At 56.9% G+C, this 22,698-nt stretch overlaps 1 protein-coding gene across 1 annotated transcript in view; it reads left to right on the top strand.

Annotated features, from left to right (window-relative positions):
- The window catches only part of SND1 (staphylococcal nuclease and tudor domain containing 1), a 459,312-nt gene extending 436,845 nt beyond the window's left edge, over window positions 1-22,467 (top strand). Inside the window, exons 17-24 of the mRNA XM_079786100.1 lie at window positions 4,376-4,564; window positions 12,242-12,383; window positions 15,764-15,887; window positions 16,702-16,771; window positions 17,667-17,780; window positions 19,345-19,548; window positions 21,725-21,769; window positions 21,879-22,467. Of these exons, the coding sequence (XP_079642226.1) occupies window positions 4,376-4,564; window positions 12,242-12,383; window positions 15,764-15,887; window positions 16,702-16,771; window positions 17,667-17,780; window positions 19,345-19,548; window positions 21,725-21,769; window positions 21,879-21,944 (954 nt within the window). The 3' untranslated portion in view covers window positions 21,945-22,467. The remainder of the gene's footprint in view (window positions 1-4,375; window positions 4,565-12,241; window positions 12,384-15,763; window positions 15,888-16,701; window positions 16,772-17,666; window positions 17,781-19,344; window positions 19,549-21,724; window positions 21,770-21,878) is intronic.
- The last annotated feature ends 231 nt before the right edge of the window (window positions 22,468-22,698 follow it).

The following is a 22,698-nucleotide window of genomic DNA, read 5'->3' as shown; positions in this document are numbered from 1 at the left end:
TGCAGGAGGCGGCTGATCGGTGTTTCTCAGTCATCTATGTTTCTAACTCTCTATCCCTCTCCCTTCCTCTCTGCAAAAAATCAATAAAATACAAGAAAAAAAAAAAAAAAGCTAAAGGCAAGAGATGCTGGCACATGACTGGACCATCCGAGTGCACCGTGAGGCAGCATCACAGCATCCGTAAACACCTGGAGGTCAGGTCTGACCACCAGGCATCTAGGCTGCTTGCTTCTGCCTTAACCAGACTCCCACCAAGACGCTTCCTCAGTGTGGTGCCCGCCCTCCCCTTCTCATAGTCCCTGGGGCAGTCTCCTCCCTGCCACACCCCCTCACCTCCTGCACCAGCTCTAGCTCTGTGTTTTCCTAGCTCTCAGCTTCAGCATGAGCATTGAAGAGAAGAGCCACCACCTGTCCCTTGCTGACACTGCTATGTCCATGTATACACTTAACTCTGGTACCCTCAAGGCCAGAGCCCACCCAAGTACACACCAAATGCCCACACAAACATATGAAGCCCTCTGGCAGCCCATGGTAGTCACCCAAGGCCTGAGCTCCCGATGGTACGTGCCATTGTAGGGGCCTCCCAAGAATATAAGAAATGTGAGTCTGTAAATTGAATGGAGCAGAGCTTGTACAGCCATGGACCCAAATTTTTGGCAGTCAATGTAAGAGAGAAATAGAATGAAGGATGAACACATCTCCCTGGGCGTGCCCTGCTTAACCTTCTGCGTGCTCCCCTGTAGCTCTCCCAGAGCTTGAGAAGAGTTAAGATTTTGATCTTCAAACTGAATTCCATGTGGCCGTCCAGGCTGGGGCCAGTCCAGAAAGAGGCACAAGAGCAGGACTTAGCCAGAGAGGCCGGAAGCCAAGAGACTGGGAGCAGCAGGACCACTGCCCAGCCCTGTCTCTTCGCTGAGGCCAGCCCACCTACCCTGAGGCCAGCCCACCTACCCTGAGTACCTTTGCTTGACTGAGAAATGACCGTGGTGGTAGCAGCTTAATAAAGGGGAAGCCGAGACTCAGGCGACAGCTTTATCTCCCTCTGTAACCCGAGATGGATACAGTGGCAGCATAGTGCCCCAGGCTAGAGATTTCTTTCTCTGCGGCCCACCGGGCCCAGGGACCTGTCAAGCCCAAGTTAGTGTATCGATTGCAGGGTGAGCGGCGCTGTTTAAGTGCGCTGCCAGTGCTCGCCCGCCAGAGAGCCTGCTGCTCCGCGGCAGCATTGGCCCCAGGTATGGCTGCTAGTTGCTCGGTTCTCCCTCTGACGTGAGCCCTTGAGAGGCCAGCCTCTGGCTTGTGGCCTCAGAGAGAGAGGTGTGAATTCGGGATTGCCACGTGGAGTAAGGTCTCAGTGTGGGTCTCTTGTAGGAATAGAGGGAAGCTGCCTGCTCAGTTGCCTTTGCCACCCATCTCTGCGGTTCTTGCATTCATTTGCAGCAATCCAATGCCAAGAGGAGTGATGAGGGTGGCCATCAAGCTTGTCACAATCTCTCTGGCCCACCACTAGCTACTCGAGCCTGGAGGGAGGCCATGTGCTCATGCACAACAGCCATCCTCAGTTTTAGGGAAAGGACACTTGGCTCCTAACACAGTGGAAGGCAAGAGGTCAAACCTGGGAACGCTACCAGCTTCGCTGCTTTTGGCGGGACAAAAGGTGGTGTCTCATGAACCCCCAAATACAAGGAGGGCAGTGGCTTGGTGGCGGAAGCCAGCATCAGCACACACACATAGACATACACACACACACTGGACTCTACCTATTATCTCATGTGTCCCTAAACACAAGGCAGCATGCAGCCTCTCAGTGGTTTAGTGGTGGAAGCCAGCATCAACACACACACACCTGTTATCTCATGAGTCCCTAAACACAAGGCATGCAGCCCCTCTTGTCTTCCTACTGCCTCCCAAAATTCTTCTGGGACCTGCTGCTTCTTGGTCTTGGCATGTTTGATAAAGCTTGGCAAATTAAGAAGGATAAGAGATGGTTTTTCTGTGTATTTTTTTTAAAACAGTTGGCATACAATATTATATTAGTTTCAGGTGTACACATAGTAATTCAACATTTATATAGCTTATAAAGTGATCACAATAAGTCTGGTAACCATCTGTCATCGTACAGTAATTACTATATTTTGTTGTTGTTGTTAATCCTCACGCAAGCGTATTTTTTCCATTGATTTTTATAGAGTGGAAGACGGAGGGAGGGAGGGAGGAAGAGAAACATATTATTGACTATATTCTTTATGCTGTACATTACATCCCTGTGACTTATTCATTTTATAACTGGAAATTAGTGCCTTTTGATTTCTCGTTTTGCCCATCCCTGTTTTAATATGGCAGCCTCTTCCTCTCCCCTTGGTCCTCTTACTGTAGGGGCACCCAGTGGCCCCGCGGCTGAGCTTCCCTGGGGCTCCAGTGCCCTGGGCATTTGCAAGGTGGCAAAGGGCCCTTCATGAAGTCCGTTGCTCACCTCGGTGGGTTTAGGTGCCTTACCAGCTGCTGAGCTCTTGAGGCACCTGTTTTTATCAAAGCACCGTGTTGCCCACCTGCCCTTCTCCCGGACAAGTACAGATCCCCAGTACGTTAATCGCCAGAATTAGACAGGAGGAACGTATTTTGACATCTACAGGTATTAGATGCTGGTTCTCCCTGCTTCGGCCCCTCAGCAGGTGGTGCAGGTGTTGGGTAGACCCACCCTGGCTCCACCAGGGAGGTGCAAGGCCCCATGGTGTTGATCGTGGTGGGAGCTGGCATGACCTGGTGGGAAGCAAGGAGTGGGGGTGAGGGGTGTGACTGGAGGAAAGGGCGCTCCTGAAACAGGGCTATAGAAAAGGGAAGGAGGTGCTCTCAGCCCTGCCCCTTACTAGCTGCACTTCCCTCCTCTGTGCCTCGTTTCCCCACCTACAGGATCAGCTTGGGTTTGGACCTATACATACAGTACCTTGTTCCGTGGCTCTGAGAAACTCTGCACACCCTCTTCTGTCCCACATCTCAATTTGGGGCACTGTTGAACTTGCTTTTACCCTTGAAGGGCTAACTGTGGACCTCAAGCAGGAAGAGGGTGTCCAAGAATGGGGAAAGGCCAGGGTCCTTCCTCCCTGGCCCTGCCCCCTCTTTTCCTTCCCCTGACCTCTGCACATCCGTGCCCTCTCGTCTACTTGGTCTACTTCCAAGGACTTCTGTCCACTGCCGTCTCTCCCTGCTGAGGCAGAGCCACCAGACAGGCGGCTGCCCCCTCCCTTTGCCCCTCCAACCCTCTGCCCTAGGCTGCTGCCCCGGGCTCTGGCCCAGGCTTCAGAGAGTTCTCAGGTATTTAGACATTCATTTTATTGCTTAATCGAGCTTGAAGCCATTACAAGTTTTTACATTTGGCAGCAAAGGCTTTTACAGTCCCCTTTAGCAGGGGAAGAAAATCAAAGGCATTGCCTCCTTGAGGTGGGAGCAGATCCGCCACCACTATGGCCACGACAGTGAGGCCACTGTCTCGCAGGAGCAGAGGCAGTTCTGGCTCTGGGTCCTGGGTCTTACAGGGACCGGGGGGCTTAAGAGCCCTGGAGCCTTGTGGGGGTCTCGGGGGGGGGTGGGTTCTGAAGCTCAGCACCAGCACACAGTTCAAGGTCTGGGCTTATGGCAATTGCTCCTCCTTGGGGGGAACCTTCTGCTGGGGTTAGCCCCTAACTTTTCCTCTAAGTGCACTTCCTGCCCACTTGTCCCATCCTTCCTCTCCTCGCCTGACTCTCATGCAGCCAGTTTTTTTGCCTTTGTTAAATTAAGCATTAATTCATTCGGCTCCTCCAGAAAGAACACAGGCTCCCCTCTCCCCAGGGACTGCCCTGCTCCCAGAGTCTGCCTCTCTTTCTAGCAGAGCTTGGGGGGGGGGGGGGGTGGAGAGAAGAGTGGCATGTGCCCAGAGCTGTCTGCTTCTGATCTTACTCCTGACCCCAGCTAGACACACAGACACATACACACACACACACACAGCTAACAGGGACTCCCTTAAGCTAAGGAGTGGAGTTTACCCTATTAGCTCTCTGTCAAAAGGAAGGGGAATTTGAAGTTGCTTTGTCAGTGATGTATCTATCAAGGATGATTCTGGGGGGGGTGAGAGGCTAAAAAGCATAGAGCCAACTTACAGAACGGAAGCGAAGGGTTCTCAGAGGGCGGCAGCGCAGGGGCTCCCTCACAAGCTCCTGCTTTTCTGCTCAGCACTTCCTTTCCCTCTCCTCGTTCCAGCCGCTCCTAGTTCCCGTGCAGTGAACCTGGTGGCCGCTGCCCAGGGCCTGAGCACTGGGCCTCAGCGCCGCTCTCCGCCCTGCACACCCAGGGCCATCCCCTGCACACTGACTCTGCGCCCCCTTTCTCCGTGCCCCAGGTGGAGGTGGAGGTGGAGAGCATGGACAAGGCCGGCAACTTCATCGGCTGGCTGCACATCGACGGCGCCAACCTGTCCGTCCTGCTGGTGGAGCACGCACTCTCCAAGGTCCACTTCACTGCGGAGCGCAGCTCCTACTACAAATCCCTGCTGTCTGCCGAGGAGGCCGCCAAGCAGAAGAAGGAGAAGGTATGGTGTGGGGTTGGGCGGTGGGAGGGGTGCCCCTCCCCGGGCTCATACTCTCTCTCACCACCGTTAACACCAATGCCTTCCTACAACAGACAGAAGTGGTTCTGTCTTCCCCAACTGAGTCACCCTGGTTGGTCTCAGACCCCATATCAGGAACCACATGAGAACCAAGGCAAGGTGTCTCGGCCATAAGCCTGTCGCAGACCTGCTCAGGTGGGTCAGGGCGGTGACCGTGGATCAATGAGAGAAACGACTGGGGGCGCCCCTGGCGCAGGAGGTGGGCGTCGCTCCTGCTCCTTCCACATTCCCAGCCCTTCCCGCAGCCCACATCTGAGCTCCCTTCACCTGCCCTGCAGGGAAGCCCATTTTGGAAGCAGCCCCAGGAGATGTAGAAAGCTGTTAGGACAGCAGATTTACAGCCCATCCCTCTCTGCAGACAGTGCATCGAAGAGGCGGCGGGGGGGGGGGGGGGGGGGGGAAGCAGCTTTAGGAAACAAATGGACGATTAAGGAACCCAGTGGGTTTGGTGGTGGGAGCTGGGCTTAGCACCACCCCCAGCCTATTGCCACTAACTTACAGCCCATCCTGCTAATGGGATAAATCAGCGGCCACCAATGTGGCAGAGCTTCCCTGAGCTTGAGGAGGATTTCATGGGACAGCCATGCTGAGCCATAAATTGGTTCCAGGAATAAACGTTGCCTTCCCCCATGGGGCCACCATCTGGCTTGCAACTCACCTCCCAGAGCCAAGGCCCAGTCACCGGCCAAAAGGAATGGGGGGCTTAGGGGCCCCAAAGGCCCCTCATTCTCCTCCAGCCTGGAGCAGCCATCTCCTCAGTCAGTCCCTTCCCACCTTTCTTCCAAGAGCACACATCGCTGCTCCCAGGGACTGGGCCTCGGGCCACCCTCCTGGGCCTCTCTCTTTGCTTCCATCTCCTGGGGATTACGGCGGGGCGGGGGGGGGGGGGGGGTAGAATGCTGCTAGGACAAATGAAAGGGACTGTGCACACCTTGGAGGAGTGGGCCACCAGGAGGCCTCTGAGGAGGTCTCCACCCTTCCTCATCCCAGTTCCACTCACAGAAACCCTGCCTTCCTGGAGGGATGGGGAGCAGGCAGCCTCCGCTCCTACAGCAAAGGGCTCCCTCTGGGGTTTCCTGTTTGTGACAGCTCGGCCTAAGGCTGCCACCCGTGTCCTCTACCTGCTGCAGGGAGTGGAGGAGCTTGGTGCTGGGCTTGTGTACAGAGGGCTGAACCTTCACTGAAGAGTTAGCAGCCGGGGGGTCAGCGTGGCAAGCACCGGCCTCAGGGACCCAGATTCTGAAAGTGTCTTTGCTCCCCGGCTACGCAGCACATGAGCCTAGTCTACCTCTTCCGATCGAAGCAGCCCCCTAAGTGTAGAGGCCCCAGGGGGACCCAGGGAGGACCGAGAAGGGACTCTGGCCTGAGATGGCGAGGTGGTCCCTTGCCAGGCGCATGACTATGGATTTGCCTGGAAGAGCCCAAGTCATCTTTGCACTGATGCCGCAGGATGACGCTGAGGAGTAATTACCAGTGATTAATTACTCACACAGGCTGCGTGTTTTTATTCTGTCTAATTAAAATGCAGTGCACCGCTCTCAGAGCGGGGCCTGCCTTCCTCCTGGGCCCTTCTCCTGCTCATCTCTCTCTCTTCAAGACTCCCGGGGAACCTAGCGGGGCTTGCCTCTCCCTGGCGGCTGGTTCCCAGGAGCAGCATGGGCAGAGCTTTGCAGCAGCCTTCAGGGTTGGCAGGGCTCAGATGACTGCGTATCTGAGGTGTCCCCCGGATCCCCAGTCTTCTCCACTTGTGACCCCATGGTGGCACCTGGGGTTCAGAGATCGTGGCGGTAGCCGTGAGCTAACTGAGGAAAGGACGTACTGAAAGGTGTGTGAGACCAGGAGCATGCGGAAGTCTTCAGTGTGTGACGTGTGTGTGCATTGTGAGGGGGTCTGTCTGGCGGCTGCTTTCCCAGCCACAAGAACGGAGCTGCTCCCTGCCAGGCCTCTTTCCTCCTCCCTGTGCACTTTGGACTTCTCTCCTAATAACGAGGCCGGCCCGGCCTCCCCTTCCTCTGCAGGAGGCTGATGCAGATTTCCTCCTCCTCCTCCTCCTCCTCCTCCTCCTCCTCCTCCTCCTCCTCCTCCTCCTCCTCCTCCTCCTCCAGGGATTCTGGGCAGGTCTGAGGACCAAGGAGGGAGCCGCCAATGGCAGCTGCATAGACTGCTCCCTTTCTCCCGCCACTTGTGCCCTGGCAGGACCCTGGGCAGGGTGGTTTGGCCATTGATGGACTTTTATTAAGCTTTGCTTCCCTCCCGAGGGCTTGAAGGCCTCCACCACCCTGGCCCCGTGCCAGGTCCCCAGCCTCCTGAGCAGCAGTACTAAATAGGATTTAGAAAGGAAAGGCTCCAGCCAGTGGCACCTCAGTCCTCACTGCCCATCTCCCGCCGGCAAGAGGACCTGGGGCTCCCAGAGGAGGAAGTGCAGGGAGGGGCTCCAGGAGCAGGGAGGACAGGAGGAGAGACCGCCTCTGCTCCTGGGCCGGCCTTGCCTGTGCCTGGCCAAGGGGGCTGCTTCCCTAGGGCGCCACAGCCACGGGACAGTTAGGAGCCCCAGAAGGTAGAGGGGGCTTAAGCAGGACGGAACTGGTACCACAGAGCAGGTGAGGAAGGAGGGAGGTGCTTCTCTTGCCCTTTTTCCATCTGGGTCTGTAGCCAGGGCCCGGGAGGAGAAACAGAGGGGCCCTGTCTCAGGACAGCTCCTTCCTGGCCCTCACCTAGCATGAGAGCTGCCCCCAACCTGACCAGAAACCTCTCCACATCCCGGGCGCTGCTGCCCAGGCCTGACTCAGGCTTGTCTCTACCCAAGGCCAAGAGCATTCACAGCTCCCACACCTTCATCCCACCCAGCGTCTTGGCCCTGAGGTCCCTCCCCAGCTCTTCCTTCTGCTACGAACCTGGGCAGAGCCTTACGGCACTGACTGTGTATCTGTGTGCAGTCACTGTTCCTGCCGGAAGGGTCTTTGGGTTTTCCTTGTCAGGGATCTGAGCTATCAGAGGGCTCGGAGTGGCTGTGGGAAAATGGCACGTGTCTGGCAGGTGTCTCGCCACTGTGTCTGTCCCCTCCCTGCCCCAGCTCTACAGAAGGGCAACGTAAGACAATATGGGCAAAACCAACCCATGTTGAAGGGTGGGGACACGGGCAGCCAAGCCTGTCCCAGCTGACTGACTCCTTCCCACCAGAAGCTTCCCTCCCGGCCAGGCTGCATTTACCAGCGTGTGGAGGGCCACTGGCAGGCAGCCAAGCCCCAGGGAATGGCTGGTCACCTCCATGCCCCAAGGGAAAGAGGGGACCTTCAGGGCTCTGCTATTCAGAGGGCGAACCCAGCCCTCACTTAGAAGTGGGTTCCTCTATCTGAGGTGCAACTCTCCCTCTTCTATCCTTTGGCAACTGCATGCTGCTGGTGTCTTCTCACCTCACGAGGCTGCAGTGTGCACCCCACTGCTCCCTTCCTGTCGCCCAGTGAGCTGTGGGGCCTGTCATAGGACCAGTGGCCCCTTTATTGCCGTCCATGTGGGAGCAAGGGGGCTGAGAGCCATCCTCAGGCTTTCGTTTATATCACCATGTCCTCCAGCTGCTGCCCCCTGAGCCTGCCCTCCAGCTGCTGCCCCCCGAGCCTGCCCTCCAGCTGCTGCCCCCCGAGCCTGCCCTCCAGCCTGCTGCCCCCTGAGCCTGCCCTCCAGCTGCTGCCCCCTGAGCCTGCCCTCCAGCTGCTGCCCCCCGAGCCTGCCCTCCAGCTGCTGCCCCCTGAACCTGCCCTCCAGCTGCTGCCCCTGAGCCTGCCCTCCAGCTGCTGCCCCCTGAACCTGCCCTCCAGCTGCTGCCCCCCGAGCCTGCCCTCCAGCTGCTGCCCCCTGAACCTGCCCTCCAGCTGCTGCCCCTGAACCTGCCCTCCAGCTGCTGCCCCCTGAACCTGCCCTCCAGCTGCTGCCCCCTCAGCCTGCCCTCCAGCTGCTGCCCCCCGAGCCTGCCCTCCAGCTGCTGCCCCCCGAGCCTGCCCTCCAGCTGCTGCCCCCTGAGCCTGCCCTCCAGCTGCTGCCCCCCGAGCCTGCCCTCCAGCTGCTGCCCCCTCAGCCTGCCCTCCAGCTGCTGCCCTCTGAGCCTGCCCTCCAGCTGCTGCCCCCTGAACCTGCCCTCCAGCTGCTGCCCCCTGAACCTGCCCTCCAGCTGCTGCCCCCTCAGCCTGCCCTCCAGCTGCTGCCCCCCGAGCCTGCCCTCCAGCTGCTGCCCCCCGAGCCTGCCCTCCAGCTGCTGCCCCCTGAACCTGCCCTCCAGCTGCTGCCCCCTGAGCCTGCCCTCCAGCTGCTGCCCCCCGAGCCTGCCCTCCAGCTGCTGCCCCCTCAGCCTGCCCTCCAGCTGCTGCCCCCCGAGCCTGCCCTCCAGCTGCTGCCCCCCGAGCCTGCCCTCCAGCTGCTGCCCCCTGAGCCTCCCCTCCAGCTGCTGCCCCCTCAGCCTGCCCTCCAGCTGCTGCCCCCTGAGCCTGCCCTCCAGCTGCTGCCCTCTGAGCCTGCCCTCCAGCTGCTGCCCCAAGCCTGTAGGAAGAAACTCCCTCTCCCAGGGGGAAACTTGATGCTGTCGCCTAAGGCTCTTTGACTTGAGTCATTAGCAGTTTCTGCTCTCACCCTGTCAGTCTGTTCCCAAATCGTCAACTCTACTGTGGAATGTCCTTCCCCCACAGCTGAGGGAAGCAGGGTGGAGTTTGGGTGGGAGCCCAGAACTTCTCCCAGGCTCAGGCCCACTCCAGGCCCATCTTGTCTCTCTGAGGCAGTGAGAGTCCCATGATGCTCAGAGCTGCAAGGATCTCAGAGTATCCTGGAGGCCGCCCGTCATGGCTGGCTAAGCAGTCACTTCCCTGAGTGAGGGGACAGGAGGAAAGGCTCAGCCTCGGCAGGTTGCAGGCCTTGGAACCAGAAGGAATGGGGGCTATGTCGTCCCCCGTCCCCCGCCCAGTGCTCTCAGTGTCTGAGCCTCAGCAGGATGCAGCCCCTGGAACTGGAGGAATTGGGGCTGCTCCCCTTCCCCCCGAGTGCTCTCAGTGGTCCTAGCCAAGGCCTCTGATTGGAGAGGCTCTTTCATAGGAAAGTACAAAGAGACCCCTTTCATAGGGCAGGGGGCCTGGACAGGTTAGGGCCTCAGTCCCTGATCTGACTGAATAGAAGTTCTACTCCCTCTTCTCCTGTGGTGGCCAGGCCTGGGCTAGTGAAGCAGAGGTGTCTAGGTGCTTAGGATGAGGGAGGTGGCCGAGCTGGTAGGACAGGTGTTGGAGGAAAGTGAGAGGGGTCAGGAGCTATTTGGGGTAGAGCCCACCCCTGACCAGGGGCCCATGAGCTCAACCTCGGAAGGTGGAGGGCACTCTCTGTGGGAGGCAGAAGTTTGGACTGAACATAAGAGACGACTCTCCCATCTCCCTCAGCCACTCCTTGGTGAAACATGGGATTTAGGGTACAGATTTCTTGTGGGGTTTTGTCCGACGAAGATGAAGAATAAATTCATGGACTAACAGATTTCTATAATAAAAATGTAGAAGTTTATGGAAGTATATACAAACTCCATCTGGGCAGAGGTGTCCCCAAAGGGCCTCTGTGGAGGGGCCCCTAAATGGGAAAAGCGCTCTCTCTCTCTCTCTCTCTCTCTCTCTCTCAAATTCAAAAAAATCCTGCTGGTGTCCCTTTGTCTCCAGTTTATGTGTGCTGCAGTTCTTTGTTTGAGCCTGGCCCTTTCTAATTGGGCCTTTCATTAATTTAGGACCCCCAGGCTTTCCTCATTGGTTATTTTGTTACATAGTGTCAGTTTCAAAGGCCAAAGCCCATGTGCTGAAGCCTCTTTCTCTCCCCCTTACCTTGCAACATTCCTCTGTTCTCTGAAAATGTGTTTCTTTCTATTATCCTGTGACTTTTCTTTATCCTCTGTGAATGTATGTGTGTCCCATCGTCTCTCCCCCCCCACCCACCCCCCCACACACACACCTCCCCCTGTTATCCTGTCTCCTTTTTCTATCCTTTGTACAAGTAAGATAAGCATTTTGGCCTCTCCAAGCTGCTCAGGTCAGGGCTGCTTTTGATTTAGCTTATAATTGTTTTAAGTGCTCAGGCCAGAGATACCTCTGTCCTTCACATATGCATTCCTCCCCATGGGCCCTCTTTATTCCCTAGACCTGCCTAATTTTGTCCTTAGAATTCCTTTCACTGGCAGCCACTCCTTCCCCCGCCCTGGGCTTGGATAGTTCCTGTTGCTCATGCCAGTCCTCTAGTGGGAGGACACACACTTGTGCCACATTAAAGGCGGGAGCCTGGCCTCAGCGGCTATGACCCAAGGGGGCTCAGTAAGTCCAGCGTTCCTGTCCTCAGCTGCTTCCTGATGCCACCCAGGAATCTGCATGTCAGCGGGTGATCCCGTGTCAGACTTTCACCAGGGAAGGAAAGGAGACTCAGAGAAGGCACCTCTGACCAAAGTTAGACGACACAATAAAGCCCCACTGCTCAGGCTGCCTGCTGTCTCCAGAGGCCCAGTCAAAGCCAAAAGCCTCTTGGAGCGCTCTGCGCCGGCCTACCTGTGTTCAAGTCCTGGTCTGCTACTCCTAACAAGCCCGTGTGCCTCAGTTTCCTCTGTAAAGCGGGTCGTGTTCATCTCCGCTCAAAGGGTTGTGAGGATTAAGTGAGTTCATACTTGGAGAATGTTTAGAATGGCTCCTGGCACCTAGTAAGCATGTAAGTTTTGGGCTAGTTCTTTTATCACCCCTGCTCCTGTGTGTTTGTCTGTGGGGCCGTGTGGTCCAGTCCCCGCAGTCCCTCACCGCCTTCCCCCTGCTCAGCTGCAAAGGCCTCGCTACTGGGATAACCTCCTGGCCGCAGGATTGGACCTGACGCACTGTCAGGTCCCTTCCCTGTGCTGACAGGCCTCGCTACTGGGATAACCTCCTGGCCGCAGGATTGGACCTGACGCACTGTCACGTAGCATCAGCGTCTGAGCTGCTGCTTCCCTGACAGCTCAGGGCTGGGAAGGAAGGGAAGAGGAAGGTGGAGGGAGTAGTCCCACTTCTGAGCTGGGGTCAGAGCAACCTGCTTGAGATGAGGACTGAGAAGGGGCGTTCTTGCACGGTGACAAGCCCTCCCCTCCACGGCCCAGGGCTGTCATTGCAGAGCCTCAGGAGTGCCAGTGGCCCTGTGACAGTCAGAGTGACCCTGCAGAGTGGTATGGGGGGGGTGAGGGGGCACCCAGAACCACTCCAGGGCCAAGGTCCTGTTGGTGTGCAAGAGAATCGCCGGAGCCTGCGCTGTTCTACTTTCTCGGGACCTTTAGAACTTCCTACTTTGGTAGGCATGCCATGGGACCCAGGCACCTGCATCTTTAATAAGCTCCCCAGTTGCTCTGATGCCTGCCAGAAGTTGAGAGCCACCGGATCAAAGCACTTAAGAGCACTCTTCCCCACTCGTCCCAGAAGTAGGAGGGCTCCAGGGGCCAGCCCAGTGCCACGTGAGGGCCCGTGGTGCCTCCCACATTCGCTCGCCCCGGGGTGACCCACGTGCCTCAAAGTCCCTTTCCTGGTTTCCTTTCTGACTTCACTTCCTCATCCCCTCCTCCCCTCTGCTGGCCACACGCAGGTCTGGGCACACTACGAGGAGCAGCCTGTGGATGAGGTGCCACCCGTGCCAGAGGAGAAGGAGCGCTCGGCCTCCTATAAGCCAGTGTTTGTGACCGAGATCACTGACGACCTGCACTTCTACGTGCAGGATGTGGAGACAGGTGAGTGCTCAGGCCCAGCCCAGGCAGCGCGGCCTCAGCTCCTGGCTCCTCCAGCCGCCTCCGGGGCCCTCCCCTGCTGCCCAGCCACCAGGCCCCAGCGCCGCTCATTGCATGACCTGCAAGTGCGCCCTGGCGTGGGCGGGCTGAGCAGGTCCTCTGAGGACTGGTGAGGTAACCAATTTTGTCTGGGTGGTGCTCTGAGACTCTTAGGTAATTGTTTTGCTCCAGGCACCCCTGGCTGAGCTGGGCGTGAGGATTTGTAGCCCTCAGAGCCTATCAGGAAGCAGTGAACAGATTGTCTCTATGTGGTCAGGAAGCAAGAACTGGCATCTCCCAGCCCTCTCGCCCTCAGCTTCCTGGGAAGGCAGGTGGAGGAGGGGAGTGTGGGCTTGTCTCTGCTGGGGTTTCTCCTCTAGAGGTTACCACAGCCCTGAGTGGTAGCCATTTGCCATGGAAACAGGAGGCACACCAGGGAAGTCCTCCCCAGGTGGTCTTTCTAAAGGACTCTCGTTCTCCATCCTCCTCCTTCCTGCCCTCCAGTGCGTGCCCTGTGGCCAGGGTCCCCTAGGCAGAGACCTCAGCCCAGCCTCCCACCTCCACTCCCTGTAACCTGACTCCCTCTCATTGCCACCCAGGGCAGAGGAGAGGGCTCTTAGAGCCGCCTCTGGGGCCAAGGAGCCTGATCCTTGCAAGGCCGAGAGGAGAGAGGACCGAAGATGTCACTGGCACTCAGGGCGGCCCCCTGGGTGACAGGATGCAGCTCTGCTCGGCCCCTCGGCCCACCCAGGCCCACTCCAGACCAACAGCTTCGTCTCAGCCACTTCCTCTCTAATGATATTTCCCAGGCAGCTGCTTTTGTGCTAATGTCATTTCGCCAAGGAAAACTGACAGTTTCGAGTCCTGTACCTTAGCTATACTTGGGAGGGGGTTAGCGGGGGAGGGGCAAGGATGGAGCTGATGAGCCTTCAGGATCAAGTTCTCTTTTCCTGTTATTAATCCTCACCAGAGGATATTTTTCCCATTGGTTTTTAGAGAGAGAGAAACATCTGTGTGACAGAGACACATCGATGATTGGTTGCCTCCCGACCCGGGCAGGGATTGAACCTGCAATCCAGGTATGTGCCCTTGACCAGAAATCAAACTCGCAACCCTTCGGTTCATGGACCGACGCTCTAACCATTTAGTCATACCGGCCAGGCTAGATCAGGTTCTCTGAGGTCAGCTGCCATCCCGGTGGAAGCTGGACCAGCCATTGCCTTGGGAATGAAGCCAAGAGAGACCCAGCCTCCGGGTCTGCGTGGCCGGGAAGGAGTCTTACAGGGGTGGTGCTCCTGAGCACAGACGCCAGCTAGACCCCGCCCAGCGTACACAGCTCCCAGACGGGCTCTGCCTGCCTCCGGTCCTGCTGGGGAGGACTCCCCTTGAATAAGAATAGGACCCTAAAGTCTCCCAGGGACAGAGCTTGAGGGTTCAAGGCCTTTGACCAGTCGGTCTCTAATCTCAGAGGCTTCCTGTAACCCCCGCCCCCCCCCCCGGTACCCCGCCCGCTGTCTCTGTCAGCCCTAGGGAGACATGACGCTGCAGTGAGCAGTAGCCAAGGCAGAAAATACAGAGAATGAAGGAGGAAACCGTATCTTCTTGGAATGTTGGAGAAGGGAGTGAGCGCTTCATGGCACATTGCCTGGAGAGTTGCGGTGGGCTCCAGAGAAAACCCTGTCCTCCAGTGGCTCCATGAAATCCAGGAAAATAAACCTCAGCACGCACAGCCCCCTCTTCTGCAACTTTTCACCCCCTCTTGGGGACATCCTCTCTCCCTTCTCCTAATTAGACCCTGCCTTCGGGAAGGAGCGGATGGAATGATGAAAGCGTTTCCATTAGCTGTAAATGACCAACCAGGTCTCTGTCTAAGGACCTCCCAGAGGGCTTTGCCTGTTTGAGGAGGCAAAGCCTGCTTTCTGTTGCCTTGGAGCAAGAAAATAAAAATAGACCAAGTATAGGAGGAACTATCTTCTATAGAGGCTTCTCCTTAGTCCCTGAAATTTTACTGTCTGGGCAAGGAACATTGTCTCAGGAGAATTCGTAGTGTTTACCACTGGGTGGGAGGAAGGGCATTGCATCCGAAAGCCCCTGTTCTGAAGCAGTCGGGCAGTGGCCTGTGCAGAGGCCCGAGAGTGGACAGACCTCCCCATGTGCATATGCAGAGGTCATCCTCAGTGCAGCTGAATTACTGAGCACAATGCACGTGTCAGGGCTTCTGCTGGGCCTAGCAAGAGTGAACAACCAAGGGAGCTGCGGTCTGTGCCCTGAAGGAGCTCACCGTGTATGGCAGGAACATAAACTCAGACGAGAAACTTGTAAGGCCAACTGACAAGTGTGCCAGCAGCCGACACGTGTTAGGCATCTGTTATAGTGAGTGGCGCCTTGGGCCCTGAAGGTGAAAAGAGGAATCCACATGCACCCAGCCACCTTGACCTCAGAGAGCAAAGCAGGCACAACAGGTCTGATGCAGACCAAGAATCAAGGCCAGGAGCGATGTAAAGGAGAAGCCACTGGGGACTGATGCTGGCTTAGCAAGTGGGAGGCAGCTGGAAGGGAACCTGAGAAGACCCTGGGTGTTGCTAAACCCGGAAAACAAAAAACAAAAAGACAGGCAAGCAGCAGAGCCCCAAGGTCAGAGTGTTCAGGAAAGATAAGCAGGGGAGGAGAGCTCCCCCCAACACCACCACCCCCCAACCCACCCCCGGTTGAGGAGGACACTGAACTGGGATGGGAGGGAAGAACCCTAACCTGACAGCACTGGGAGTTCAGTTCAGCATGTGTCTCGCAGAGTGACTGGTCAGAGTGGCCAAGTCTGAATACACTGAGGCTGCACCCTGTCTCAGAATTGCTCTCCATCTTTTATGGCTCAGACTCCCAGGCCTTTTCCTTGTCCGGGGTTGTATGGGGCTTATCCTTTAGCTCCACTTTAGCCCCTAGGAGACGTTGCAGCGAGTGGCTGCGGTCAGTCACCACCTCTGTGGCCCAAGCCAGGGCCAGCTCTTGTAGGAATGGGCTGCAGGCTGGCCAGCTCCCACCCTAGAGAAGGTTGGTTGGCCTTGGCCTTGCTCCACGTCCACTCACATTCTCCACCTCCTTCCCCAAAGCCCAAGAGTGTTCCCACAGACTCCACAGTCAGCAAGTCGCCATCCTGCCTTTGAAAACAGCATGAAACCTCGAGCAGAGAGCAGAGAGGACCTCCCTAAGGGATAGGGACGAGTCAGTGCTGCAGGCGCTCTACAGAATTCCTCACCCCACCGACGCCCAGGCTCATCTGCCTCCCCAGCCAGAATGAGCCTCCAAAGAACCTGGCACCCCGGTCTCACTCTTTTCCTCCCCATCAGGCACCCAGCTGGAGAAGCTAATGGAGAACATGCGAAATGACATCGCCAGCCACCCTCCTGTCGAGGGCTCCTACGCCCCGCGCCGGGGGGAGTTCTGCATTGCCAAATTTGTAGATGGAGAATGGTAAGCCACTTGGGCCCAAGCAGTGCACCAGGAACCAGGGCCGGTCTGTCCTCGGGCCACCGGCTAGACCAGACATTTGCCTCTGCAGCCTGGTGTCCACTGGGGTGTTGTTGACCTTGGCCGCCTCCCCAGGGTAGCCCTCTTTATTGCCCAGAGCCCATCTGGGCCTTGATTTTCCTGCAGTCCAGCCAGCCTCCAGACTACAGAAGTGTGCTCCTCCTCTCTCCCCTCACTCTGTTGGGGGAGTCCTAGCTGTCTGGGGCTCTCCGACACACCCGTCACCCCACTCAGGAAAAATGATGTCTCAGTAAACCCAGGCCAGCCACCCAGCCTCCACCCCAAGTGTCTGGGACATGAGCAGCAGCCTCCACAGGCTGCAAGGTCACTTACGTCTGGTCTAACAAGGGTAGGGCCCATGGCCCTCCCAGGGTGACGAAGTGACTTGGATGTGTTCCCTGCTGCGGCCTCCCAGACACTTCTGCCGGCTAATTACAGCTGCTGTTTAGTGTGCTGAGTTACAGCAGCAGACATCAATCTAGTCATTAGTCTTGTTGCTTTATGCCCCAAGGACACATTAATCTGCTTCACATGCTGCCCTCTCCCTCCCTCTGCTCCCAGCTATGCTCTGATTCCATTAAATGGTGACCAGAGTGCCTCGATGGAGTCTGAGCCCTGTCCTCTGTGACACCCACGGGTGTGCTCTCTGACCCCTGGGCAGGGAAGTGCTATGCCCGCTCCCCTGCCGTCACTAAGGCTCCAGGGAGATGGACTCCTCGGGGCTGTCCCTTGAGCTCTGCCCATGATGCCATTGCAGGTACCGGGCCCGAGTCGAGAAAGTCGAGTCTCCTGCCAAAGTGCACGTCTTCTACATTGACTACGGCAACGTGAGTGGGGGGCCGGGAGCTGGACAAGAGCGGGGCTCCAAGTGGCTGCCAGGGGCCAGGCCATTCAACACAGTAGCTCCCTAGGTCAGGGCCATCTACTGTTTGTGTGACAGGCCGTGACCTCTGAGTGCCCAGCCATGCCCACGCTGCCTCTTCGGCCCTGCCTCCGAAGAGGGCCCAGGAAGGCCCTCCGCACTCAGTAACGGGTCCGCATGCTCAGCATGTGCTTGTCCCCATCTGCTAACGTCCAGCACATCCCAGAGCCTATCAGAGGTTTGCGGGGAGGGACAGTCCTGAGGTGGCAGAGTGCCTGGGAGAGCGCTGTAGCTCGGGGGGTGTGGTTCCTGAGCTGTGGCTGTGGCTGCCCACTTTACTCAAGGACTAGAGTTGAGGGTCAGTTAGCAGAAAGCCCAGAACGGGCCATACACCCAATTTACTACCTGGGAACCCACCAGAGAAGAGGTCCTCCCAGGCTTGGCCAGCACGGGTAGCCAGGGCACTGCCGGACCCTCGTATTGGTGAGCTCTCCCAGCCGGAGCGCCCCTGGCCTGTGGAAGAGCGGTCAGGGAGCCCATTGAGGGGGAAGGCATTGGAAAGAAAGAAAAGCTGTGACTAGAGTCCAGTTATCAAATTACATTAGTGGGAACCAACAGGTGTGCCCACACCAGGCCCAGGGTTAACGGCATGTGAGCCCCAGCTGCCCATTGCAGGTGCCAGCAGGCCATGTTCCCCCGAGGCCTCACTGCAGTGGCTCAGCGGGCAGTCCCTCCGTTAGAGCCGTGGGCTAGCGGACAGTCCCTCCATCAGAACCCAGAGGCCTGGCCATAGGAGTTGTCCTTTCAGAACAAGGGGTCATCAAGTGTGTGATGCTATTGGCCTGGTGTGCCCTCTGCAGAGAGAGATCCTGCCATCCACCCGCCTGGGTACCCTGCCACCTGCCTTCAGCACGCGTGTGCTGCCAGCTCAAGCCACGGAGTATGCCTTCGCCTTCATCCAGGTGCCCCAAGATGTGAGTCAATGCATCTTCTCTCCTTCCGAAAGGGACTGTCTAGTGACACTCAGCCACTCCTGCGGACTGAAACATTGGGTGGTCTCTTAGTAACAGGGCTCAAACATGGGAGTGACTGAGGAAGCTGAGGGAAGGTGCCAGAGGTGGTGGCATCAGAGCACTTGAGCTAGTTCGTAGGCGTGGGCAGGCCCATGGCCAGGTGCACTGGGGCAAAGACTAGTCCACCACAGCGGGCCCTCAGGGCTTGTGGGCGGGGTCAGGAAAGGGAAAGGGAAAAGTAGGTCAGGGTCTGGGGATCAAGTTTATTCTGTGTATTATGGGCAGGAGGCGTGTGGCAGGATTGTCAGCAGAAGTGTGATATGGTCAAACCTGGTTTTGAAAGTTACTTCTAGAACAGGGAAGGAGACTGGAAGGAATTGTTGGGACAACTGCATTGACAATCCAGGCGAGGGACAGTGGGGACCAAACCAGGGCCATGCGAGTGGGGCTGGGGAGAAAGGCCAGGTCCCCGAGCACCGTCAGAGCAGGTGGGGGTGCGGGAGGGGCAGAGGCTACGATGGGTTTTTACCTGTGGGTCTGTTGCTGGCCAAGATGAGGGAGGTGAGAAGGGGCAAATTAGAGGCTGTGGGAGCTCCAGGCGGCCTTCTGGCGTTCAGTGTGGAAAGCAAGATGAGACTCAGTCTCGGATTTGAGTTTAAACCTGGAGGTGTACGAGCGTGGTCTGCAGACATGGTGGGAGGGGACAGCCTGCGTCCCCACAGCCTAAGGAAGAGCCTGAGGGGACTGTGCCCCCTGAGAGGAAGACTGCTCAGGGCTGCAGGCGCACCACTCCGGCTGTAGTTCCAGCGCCCCAGGGAGGCCAGGCAGGCGGAGGGGCCGTGGCCTCAGCCTCCAGGAGTCCCTGGGGCTCAGAGTGAGGGGCATCTGAACCATGATTAGAACAGGTCCCTGGGGCTCAGAGCGAGAGCCAGCTGAAAGGCATGGTTGGAGCGGCCGCCAGATGCAGGGTCCTGGGGGCAGATGTAGGGTAGGAGTCAGCATCATAGAAGATTCTCTGCCTTTTCACAAAATGACTGCAGGGCAGAGGAGAAACAGCAGGAAAAGGTGTTGACAGAGAAGATCCAGGGCAGTCAGTCTGTGGGGATGGGGAGGCCTGAGCGTGGAGAGACCCTGAGATGACAGTGAAGGCAGAGAGGTGGGGACTGGGAGGTCACTGCCAGAGCAAGGCCAGCCAAGGTGGGAGTGGTCGGGCCTGGGCAGCAGGTGCAGGCTCGTGTGCCACGTGGAAAAGCCACGTGTCCTCAGAGACACAGCAGGTGGGTGGGGGAGAAGGATGGGATGACATGCAGATAGGCTTGGAGGGGAGGGGTGGAGAGGGACAAAAGGAGAGGGGACACTTCCGGTCCAGAGCCTGCCTCCTCCCTCGGTAGGATCTGAGTGGGCCGTGAGCTGCAGGCACTTGCCGGGTGACTTTCTTGGAGGTCCAGGACCAGGACCTGGGGCCCAGGTGGCCAGCTTTTGCTCAAGCTCCCCTCTCCCCCTACCCTGGGTGTTTCTGCTCCAGGAGGATGCTCGAACAGACGCCGTGGACAGCGTGGTGCGGGACATCCAGAATACCCAGTGCCTGCTCAACGTGGAGCACCTGAGCGCCAGCTGCCCCCACGTCACCCTGCAGTTTGCAGACTCCAAGGGGGACGTGGGGCTGGGCTTGGTGAAGGAGGGACTGGTCATGGTGGAGGTGCGCAAGGAGAAGCAGTTCCAGAAAGTGGTATGTGATGCGGAGGTGGGCACCACTGCGGGGGCAGGCCCCTAGTGTCTCCAACTGTCGTCACAGAGGGGACCGGGGACTGCGCCAAGAGCCAGGGAGGGAGCAGGAGCCCACCATCCTGCTGTTCCTGCTGGGGGAAGATAATGGATTTCGGTTTGTTGGGGTTTAAAAAAAAAAGCTAATTACATCCCAAATTAATTGGCTGCAGGTTTGGCTGAGAATGCAGCTGCAAACTAGAGCGGAAAGTTCCCTGTGCATGCACCCCCAGGACAGGCCGGAAAGCTTTGCCAGGGGTGGCATGGAAAGGGTCAAAGCCTGTCTTGCTTTCTCACCCACTCTCACTTCCTTTTCTCTAACATACACCTTCCAAGTCCACAACCAGCTCCTCGCCCTCAGTGCTGCCAGAGCCAGGCGGCAGTGCCAAGGGGCCCGAGGGCACTCTGCCACAACACCCTCCGGCCTGTTTGCAAAGCCCCAGGGCCTGGAGCTGGCCTGAGTCTCCCTTTCATGAGATGAGAGCTTGCTGCTCCCCAGGCTGGGCCATGAGGATGGGGCTGACACCGGGGGGGAACCGGCTTGCACTGTTCAGGTGTTGATCATTACGATCTTGTGCAGGCGACTAGCGGCCCCTTCCACTGAGGACCCTACTCATCGGAGTCCTCCCAGCCTCTCACTCAGCCATAGCTGAGATCCCGGGACACACCAGCCTCGAGGGATGGGCTGGGGCCAGCTCATGCCCTCCTCACTCCCTCCGAGAGGAAGGATGAGGGTGGCAGGATTGAAACCTGTGTTCTGTCTTGACCTGCCCCTTGCTTTCCCAACTCCCTAGCCCATCTGCCTTTCCTCTCTCCCCACGTAATGTTTCAGCCGTGTGTGGTTCCCTGGACTGCTTATGCAAGTTAAAAACTCATTTGGAAAATGACCCCAGTGTGAATTGCTCCTGTGTCTCCTCTGGACAGGAGAGGCCTGATTCTAGTCCTCCCCCTGGAAATCCCCAGTGTCCTGAGATTGCTCTGAGGGGTCAACTTAAGTTTCCCTGTAGAACCAGAGATCTTAGTGTCGCCCATGCGAAGCTACCCATAATGTCTCTGGTGTCTAGAAAATTCCTTTTCCCTGACATAAACACCTAACGTGTTCATTGATTCATCTAGTCATTCTTTCAGCAAACATTTATTGAGTGCCTACATATCTCAGTGAACAAGAGACAATATCCCTCCCCTGTGGAGCTTACGTTCAAGCATGAGGAGATGAGCAATAAAAATAGATATAATAAGTCAGTGAAATAGAATGTTAGAAAATACATGCACTGGAAAAGGAGAAAATATAAGTAAAGGACAAATACAGTATGATCTCACTTACATGTGGAATCTAATGAACAAAATAGAACCAGAGGCATGGACACATGGAACATGTTTTCATTTTAAAGAGAATCAGGAGTGTGTGGGAAGAGCTCGTTATAATTTTTTTTTAAATATACTTTTATTGATTTCAGAGAGAAAGGGAGAGGAAGAGAGGGATAGAAACATCAATGAGAGAGAATCATTGATTGGCTGCCTCCTGCACACACCCCATTGGGGATCCAGTCCACAACCCAGGCGTGTGCCCTGACCGGGAATCAAACCATGACCTCCAGGTTCATAGGTCAACACTTAACCACTGAACCCACACTGGTTGGGCTGGTTATAATTTTAAATGGGGTCATTGGAGGCCTCAAGAAGGTGATGCTTTTTTAAAAAAATCTTTATTGCTGACAGTATTACATATGTCCCCTTTCTTTCCCCCTCCTCCCCATTAATCTCTTCTAGCCAGCCCCAGTCCTTCACCATCCTATTGTCTGTGTCCATGGGTCATGCATATATGCATACTACTAGTTCTTTGGTTGATCACTTCCCACCCAGCCACTTCCCCCTACCAAGAAGACAATACTTTTATCAAAGACTTGAGAGGGCGGGATAGTAGCCAGGTGGGCCAGAGGCAGGAGAGCCTCAAGCAGATGGGACAGCCAGTGTGGAGCTGGGAAACAGCTGGCATGCACGTTGGCTTTTACTCTGAGGGAGCTAGGGATACACTGGGCAGGGGGGTGACGGGGCCCTGACCTGGGCATCCGACAGGGTTACTCTGGCTGCCCACTTGTGAATACCCTCATCTTGATCACTCCCTTTTTCTCTCCCTCCAGATCACAGAATACCTGAATGCCCAGGAGTCAGCCAAGAGCGCCAGGGTGAGTTTTCCCCTCAGGAGCTCCAGAGGGTGCTGAGAGAGGGGGCTTGACCATCCGGGGTTCCAGCAGATCCCACCTCCCTGACGAGCCATTTTCTGTTCTCTCACAGTTGAACCTGTGGCGCTACGGAGACTTCCGAGCCGATGATGCAGATGAGTTTGGCTACAGCCGCTAAGCGGGGAATCGGGGCCGGCCCCAGCACCCCTCACACAGTACCTCTTCCTCTGCAGGAGGGTGTTTCAGCTCCAGACCGCAGATCGGGGCGTAGAGTGGGTCCAGCTTTGCTTCAGTGTGTGGAAATGCCTTGCAGGGCAGCATCTGGGCTGGGGGTGGGGTGCAGGGAGCCTGAGGCTCTCAAGAGCCTGTCTTCTGAGATGATGGGCGCTGCCGTCCAGTCTCTCCCAGCTGATAGCTGATTTCCTGTTTTTATTTGGATGGGGGTTGTGGTTTTTTAAAAATTGTCCTCAAATCAGGAAGAAACATGAAAGACTTCGTGCTAAAGGGGATGTGATCCTGGCACTGGAGGCCCGCTGCCAGAGAGCACCCCACTTCTGTCCCAGACTGCCTTTCTTCCCAGCTCTGTCCAGCTATTGATCATGTGATTTCTCTAATACATCCATTCTCAAATGCCAGCGCGCCCTCTCCTTTTCTGTATTTAAAGCTTTTGAGGCCCAATAAAATAGTACATGCTGTCTGCAGCCCTTGTTGGTCATGGTGGAGCCCAGAGCCAGGAGACTGGGCACTGGTGGCTCCCACGGTGGTCACCACATGCCTAGCCACACTCCCAGGAACCTAGCCAGGACTACGCCCAGATCTCTAGGGGGCCCAAGAAGTCAGCAGAAGTGTATTTGATGTGTCTCCTCACTCCTGGAGATGCTGCCTGTCCCATCAGGCAAGCCTGCTCTCACCAGGGTCTCTCCCTTTATTTT

Source organism: Cnephaeus nilssonii (genome assembly GCF_951640355.1).
Source record: "Cnephaeus nilssonii genome assembly, chromosome: 12".
NCBI lineage: Eukaryota > Metazoa > Chordata > Mammalia > Chiroptera > Vespertilionidae > Cnephaeus > Cnephaeus nilssonii.
Note: the sequence above shows the minus strand (reverse complement) of the source record. Positions and strands in the feature narration are given on the sequence as shown.